The 8,019-nt window shown below is 37.5% G+C and overlaps 1 protein-coding gene across 1 annotated transcript; it reads left to right on the forward strand.

Moving 5' to 3' along the window:
* Positions 1-429: 429 nt before the first annotated feature.
* On the forward strand, positions 430-1,641 carry K441DRAFT_597418 (WD40 repeat-like protein; the record flags this gene model as incomplete). The annotated part of the gene is made up of 3 exons (XM_067645064.1): positions 430-662; positions 720-1,088; positions 1,173-1,641. The coding sequence occupies 3 exons, from the start codon at positions 430-432 to the stop codon at positions 1,639-1,641; spliced, it is 1,071 nt and encodes a 356-aa protein (XP_067496343.1).
* Positions 1,642-8,019: the final 6,378 nt, after the last annotated feature.

Below are 8,019 nucleotides of genomic sequence, written 5' to 3' on the forward strand. Positions count from 1 at the left end.
AATCCCGGACAAGTACTTAGGGCATGCGATCAGGTCCCAGGACGGGATAGTTATACGGCATCCGCTCTACGCATACATGGGACTTATTTGCAACTTGCTACAGCTACTCTATCCCGCTCTTACATAGAGGAGCTGTGCCAAAGCAAAAGCTTCAGTCAAGATCTTCAGCTTTGTCGCTCAGAGCAACCTTCGCAACCCTTCCTAGAGAGTAGAAGCTTTACGATTGTCATTAGCGGGGGCCATGCATGAGAGCAAATCCAAGTTACCCCTCATGCCGCCAAGGTCTCATTGCGGCACAGCCGCCGACCTTCAAGAGCTGCTGCCTTCGCTCATCACCGTCAGCTACAGATTTGACTATCCAGTTTCGCAATCTTCTTCACTCTCGCCATGGCTCCCCAGGCAGCCTTCCAGATTCTGAATGACACATGTATGCAGAAGCTCTACCTAACCGAAAATTACCTCGTAGTGTCCGTTGCCCCTAGATCGACAGCATCCGGCGAATTCAACATCCTCGATGTTGGCTGTCAGCATAAAGGAATTGAGATTTGTGAGCATCGAAGACGCTTACCAGTGGGTTCCGCATGGTACTTTGATTGTTGTGGGGATATGATGGCAATTGGGAACGAGGACTGGGGAATCAGGGTTTGGAACCTTACAACTGGGTAAGTTCGATACTTTTCCCCGGCTTTGATGCAACGGGAAGCTGAAACGCGAGACAGCAAGAAATGCCTTACCTTCACTGGTCACACTGATGCAATAATGGGCGTTTTGTACCCCACACCAAACACCATCATTTCGGGCGCACGCGATGGAGGTTTGATCGTGTGGGATGTTCCCTCAGGTACTCGTCGGTACACGCTGAGCAATGGGGACTCTAAAATTGTGCCTCTCAAGGCCCACGACAGCATGCTGGTATCAGCAACGCACGACGGGGTTGCACGCATTTGGGATCTGCAGACGGGGCAGTGCACGCATGTTTTGCAAGGCCATAGGGAACGTGTATCAAGGGCCGGGTTCAACGCAGACGGCTCTTTGCTCGCCACGGGGGCGCATCCGGGAGAGATGAAGATCTGGAACACCAAAACTGGGTAAGAAACACGTCTCACTAGCTCCAAAGATATTGGTCAGTCGCAGAACGCAGCCAGATGACTTACGCTTCGGGTACACTGCAGAGCTTGCCTCGCCACATGCCACGGCCACACAAAAGTTCCGACGCAGTTCTCGACCCACCCCGGAAGCCCTGGGCTTCTGGTTTCAGCATCCGCGGATGGCTCGATTCGGACCTGGGAATGGGCCACCGGTGCCCCCGTACGCACCCTTTCCGCCGGAGACGCAGCGGTAACAAACAACGCCCTACGTGGATTTGCCTGGGCCCAGGATTACATGGTGACTGGATCAATGAACGGGTTGCTGTGTGCCTGGGACCGTTACACCGATCAGTTCAGTTTTGAGCTTAGGGAGCGCAACAGTGCGGTTTTCCAGTTCGCAAGTAGGGGAAACCTGGTTGCCGTGAATGTGCGTGGTAGCGAGGAGGGGGAGTGGTTAGTCGAGCTATATGATATGTCAGCACTTGATCGGGTACAAACGAGGTCTACCAACGTAGACGAAGATCTGGGTGGTGCTTCTCTGGTAAAGATTTGACGTTTGAGGCATCGTGAGAGGTCGGTTGCGAAAGAGATGCTAGAGCGTGCCCGGTTAAAGATCTAGCATCTAGATAGAAGTTCTGTAGTTCAAAGCGAGGAATACTAGAATTTATATATCCGCTAAACTGTTTTTAAACAGTTGGCCAATTCCTTGGTCTAAGAGACTTCATTAAGTTTTGTTAAGCGGCGCAGCCGAGTTTATATGGCACGCAGTTAACAACTTTAACTAAATTAATCTATCCTCCTATAGACTGACCGCCCAGATCGTACACAGTCCGGCATTATACACGGCTAAATACACCAAAATATATCTTTTTTAAATACTTATAGCTTAACAATAATAATAGATATTTATATAAAAATTTAAATATAGCTTATTAAATAGTAAATATATCTTTTTATAATATCTTTTTTTATATATTTATAATATATATATACTAAAATTTAGGTTAAAAAAAGGTACTTTTTAAACTTAAGCTAATTCTTTAATAATAATAATAGTAAGCTTATTATATAACTATATCTTATAATATTATATAAACATTATATAAACAAATATTTAAGGTATATTTAAAACTTTTTAGCTACATTATTAAGTAAGTTATAAACCAACTATCTAAGATAAGATACTTAATCGCCTACCCTAATATATTAATACCTACTATCGCCTAACTATTCCTAAATTATATATAAAACTCTATAGACTCCCTAAAACAATTATATCTAATAAAGGTAGCTAGTTTATCTTTATATTTTAGAAAGAATTAACTACCTAACTCCGTATAAAAGCGCTATTATTTATAGTATACTACCTAGAAACAGATAAGTAAATAAAACGTATAAATGCTATAATAGAATAGTATATTTAGATATATACATCGTATATATAGGATAACTAGATTAACTGGCTTATATTTACTAAGTTTACTATAAATAATTCCATCTTAGAAACTATAAATATATCCCTATTCCTGGCTAACTATAGCTAGTATCTATAAATAGGGTTTAAACCCTTTAGTAATACCCTTTACCCTTCTTACTACGCCTTATAAGTTATAGAAGTAAATTAATTTATAAAGAAGATAGAGGAACTATAATAGTTCCTTACTAATAAGATAATATAGGCTTAATTTATCTATAAAGCCGTAGCAAATATAAGGTGAGGATGTGAATAGGGAGTCCAATCATAGAATAATAGGGTATATTGTATATACAGAGACAAATCCTTAAGGGAGAAGGAGGAGTCTATATGCGAGGTAGAAAGGGTTTTCCCTAGGTATATATAGAGCACGTACCTTACGGGCGAGTCACCCCTAGGTTACTCTAGGGTCGCCTATACCTTACGGCTATATAACTATCTACTTAGGTTTTACCTAATAATGCCCCTCCCCTTTAAAAAGGGTCGTCCTTAATCCTTTATATACTTAAGCCTCAATAAAACCCCATAAAAAACCTTAGTAAGAAAAAAATTTAGAAGGGAAAAAGTGTTTTAATTTTATATATAGAGAGACGGGTAGTATATATACGCGGCATAAGGATGTTAAGGAACTTTAACCGGCAGTTAAAATTACCTAATTAGTTAGATTTAACTTGCTAAGACTCCCCTATATTTAACTAAACTAATAGCAATTTTATATACCCGGTATAGAAAATCCTAATTGGTTTATTTAATAGGTAAAGCTAATAAAGCTTAATACTATTGCCTAAATTTAGTAGACTAGAAATATTCCAAAAGCTTACTTACGTAAGTAGGTTGCTAGTACCTCGCGGGTTGGTTATAGGTTATTTATATATAGCCAGATTTATAAACAGTAAGGCTATATACCTATTAAATTCGCCGCTAACCCTACTTTAGCCTTACGCTATACCGGTGTCTTGCCGTATATACTTTATAGGTAGGTTATAGGTTACTTATATACAGCCAGATTAGGACGGTAAGGCTATATACCTATTAAACCCACCGCTAACCTATACTTTAGCTTTATACGTTATCTATATAGTATATACATAGAATAGTATATAAGTTGTCAGTATAGGTTATTACTAGTAGGTCACTAGCAGGTTATAGGCCCTAGTTAAATAAACCCCAGTTATAGACGGGCTTATTCTCTAATATATAGACAGTCTGCTAAGCTGGCATAGAGTAATGGACTAGGTCTAGGAAGGGTGCTTTTTAAATTAAGCTTTATTACTAGCGTACGCCGTAGCCTCGCCTGCGAGTCGCTTATAAGTCGCCTATAGGTCACTAGCATAGCCGGGTTACGTTAGAGTGTGGCTTATAGGATACCGATAAATCAAAACTTCACCCCATATATATGCCGCAGTTCTTATCGCAAGCGTTGCTTATTCTTTAATCCCTTAGGATATCCTCTACTCCGCTTTAGTGTAGGTTATATCTTAATAATAGCGCTTACTTTTTGCCTATGCTTTAACTATAAGGCTAGGGTATTCCGCTTACGGTACTTATCTAATAATTTTTAATAATTTTTAAGTTCTATCTCGTATTTCAATTTATTATATTATTTAGCTATCCTAGCTATTTAATAAGGTACTATAGTTATCCAGTATAATTTTAGTAGGTAATAATTACTTCTACTTCCTAGCTGCTTTCCTTAAGCTCTTTTACTACTAGGGGTTAAAACCCAGGGCGTAACCTATAAGGCTTAAGTAGGGAGATATAGAAGACTAGGTAAAGCCGTGCTATAGTAGATAGAAGCTCTAGCTTATATACTTACTGCCCTACGCGCTTTAGAATCTAAAACGGTCTTATAAACTTATAGTTAAGCTTTTTATAAGGACGTTTTATATAGATATTCTTAGAGGAGAGTAGGACTCATTTACCAACGGCGAAGTACTTAGCTAGGTAGTAACGATTATAGTATTTTACCTAAAGCTTTTAGGCGTGCATTATTAACGCCGCCGCTGCCTTATATATAAGGCGTAGGCGTTATAAATATATCTCTATAAGTTAGATATTTATTAACTTAGACTCCTCCCTACCTTACTAGTCGTCTTAGACGCTATTTAAGACTCTATTTAGGATATTTAGTAGCTAGCTATAGGCAAGCTTAATAGGGAAACGCTTTATTATAGTATAGACCTTAGAGTTATAGGTAAAGGCTATTTCTTTAAGTAGGGAGGCCTAATTAGACTATTCCTAGTTTGTAAATATATATAGGTATACCTTAAGCTTCTAGTTCTAACGCTCCATTTAATTATCTATCTATAGGTAAAATATAGTACTAAGTTTATGTTAAACGCGAAGATAGTAGCATATAGTACTCTAGTACTTACTTATAAATACACTACCCCTATTAAAGACGATATTATCTAGAGGCCCTATTTATATAAAGACTCTAAATAAGAGTTCTGTAAGTTATATAGCATTAATTATCTTATATACTAGATAGTAGCATACTAGCTTTATAAAATGGTCTATAAGGACAAAAACGGAGTTATACTTTATACTATTAGAAGTTTTAGACTCTAGAAGATTTGTAATAAAATTAAGTAAATAATGCTATTAGGCTTAGGTGGGGACCTAAAGAGGCTATAGCTTACTATAGGGTTTATAGCGGCGCGATTTAGAGCGTTAGCAGGCATTATAATTATTTAGGTATTTATGGAGGTCCTAGGTAAGGCCGTTCTAAGTATACTTCTACATAATTACCTTAAAGGTATAGTTAAAACTATAATAGCCGCCGATAGGATTATTATAATTCCGCTTAAGGATCTCCTATTATAGTAGTATATAATTTAGCACCTAGACCTTATTATTTTACCTTAGAAGTCCTTAATTATTAGTAGGAACTTATCCTTAAGTTAACTAATCACATATAGAGCGTGTAAAGGTGTCCCTTTTTTATACTTTATAAATAAAATTAACTAGTAACTTAGGGGGTTATTTTATAAACGCTGCTTTAGCTAAAGTAGCTACTACTACCTCTTGCCGTGGCACGAGACTCTGCGCAAAGTTAGTGCTAGTAAAGTAATATATAATACGTAGGTAACTCGCTAGGTTATTATAGGGGACTATAGCCTAGGCTAAGAGGTCTTCCCTAGGGTTAAGCGCTATTAGGTTAGTTAAAGTAATCTTAGAGAAAATAGTAGGACGCTTTAGTTTGCCGGCGCCAAGTTTATAAGGGTCGCTTATATACTACATATATACTATTTACTAGTATAGTATAATAGCACTAGGGCCGCCTATAAGGCCTATAACCTATAACTTTTACTATAATATAGGTAGTATAGTATTACGGAGCGTCCTCTTACTGCTATTTTTAAAGCCTTTGGTATAATCTAGGCGCCAGAATAGTATATTAGCAGGATTTACTTTACCTAGCTTATATTTAATCTTAAAATTAAACTTACCTAGTTTTTTTAGCATACTAGGCCTAGTGAGTAGATAAGCTTTTTATAGCTGGTAGCAGAATAAAAATAAAGGAAAACAGTATACTAGAATCTGTAAAGGAAGCTATTCCTTTTCTCTTAAAGCCCCTAAGGATAAATATCCTAAAAGGCTACAGTCAGCTTTCTTCCAGCTAAAGCTATGAAAAGGCTATTTTAAATCCTTCTTTAAAGTAGTAGGGGGGGAGAACGAAGATGGTAGATGCTTTAGGGAATGTAGAGCACTGCAAACCCCTAGGCACCTACTACTCGACTGCAACCTATATAGAGAGGAAAGAAGAGAAATGCAAAAGAAACTAGGCTCTTCCCTCTCTCTAAAGAAGCTATTTTGTACATAAAAAGGAAAAGAGGCGCTTTTTCTATTTCTAAGTAGAACAGGGATAGCCACTAGAAAGTGGCTAATAACAGCAGGATCTATAGAAGGAGGTAACTCCTACTAGGCTCCTAGTAAAGAGATATTAGTAAGCAAAAGGACAGAAATAAATTACAAAAGGATAGGGATAGGCGTTAGGATTTCGTATTTCTTATAGTTTTCTACCGTTTTCTTATTCCATAGTAGTTGCTTATAACTTAGTATTTTACTAAGGAATTATAAACCCCTAGTTTGAGGGCTTATAAACTACTAGGATATAGTTACTAGTACATGTTAAGCTGCTCTAAGGGATTTATATATATAGGACTATAGCGCCATAGCCTAGAGGATGTATGCGCAGTATTGTACGTAGTATAATACAATGGATATAATATATATATATATATATATATATATAAAAGATAAGCTTTTAGTAGTTATAAAGTACTTAAGATTATTATAATTATAGAGCACGCGCGTTATATACGCGGCGTATTTAAGGTAATAGCGCTACGTCTTAAAGTATTATACTATAGCGAGCAGTTCTTTATTATGCGTATTATACTATACTTTTAGGCTAGTAAGCTTCTAACTATAATAAGTAATTTGGTACTAGTAGAGTTAGTTTTCCTATCTTAAAGGCTATAGAAGTATACTACTATAGGCATAATTAGAAGCGTTAGTAATTACTATTAAAAGTAAATTTAGGTCGAAGTAATAAAGTAGCGAAGCCTATATAAACGTAGCGCGTAGCTTATAAAACGCTTATTAAGCGTTATAGGCTAGGACTAAGGTTAATACCATTTAGTAGGCCCTTTTAACTTATACTTTTTACTTCTCCCTATCTAACCTTAGGTTATAATATACTTATATAACCTTTACCGCACATGCAACCTTACTAAAAGGTAGCGCCACACTCCAAAACTTACGCATACCCATCTTACCATCAAAAACAATCGATTTTCTAACTTTTAAGACTTAATTCCTACTGCCTAGCGAGCTAGAGGTGGATTTATTTGTCGTTTTACCCTCTTTCCCCCAACAGAAAATTCTTCTTAGGGGTGGCCCTAGCTTGTAAGCGAGGCACGGACAGGAACACCAAAGCTAAATACCAAAACCACGAAATATAGAGGCTAGATTTTCTACTACCTCTTAGCCTAATCTCCCCAGAAATCTTCTAGTAGGATTAGTAAGGAGAAAGGGTATAAGGATAGTAAAAACTAGGGAACCCCCCTATAAGATATAAAATGCCAAGGCCTAATAGGTTAAAAAAAAAAACCTCCTATAGAAATAAGTGATGAAGATTCTACATCTACTTTTTCTCCCCCTTCTCCTTCTCCTGGCCCATCTAGGACAGGAGAAAAAAGAGGATATCCTTAGTCTTCTCCTGAAAAAGAAAACCAAAAACCTGCAAAAAAGATAATAAAACCAACGACTACTACGGATAGCGTGCCTAGTGTACCTCCCTCTTCTCTTTCTCTTTCTCTGGAGGAACATCTATACGAGGCCTTAAGAAGCCTAATTTAGGCCTATAGAGGGCTAGAAGGAGAAGAACAAGAAGAACAAGTTGGACAGCTAGTGGACTATACACAAAATATCCTAATAGGAAAAAACCCC

Source organism: Cenococcum geophilum (assembly GCF_001692895.1).
Source record: "Cenococcum geophilum 1.58 unplaced genomic scaffold K441scaffold_108, whole genome shotgun sequence".
Lineage (NCBI taxonomy): Eukaryota > Fungi > Ascomycota > Dothideomycetes > Gloniales > Gloniaceae > Cenococcum > Cenococcum geophilum.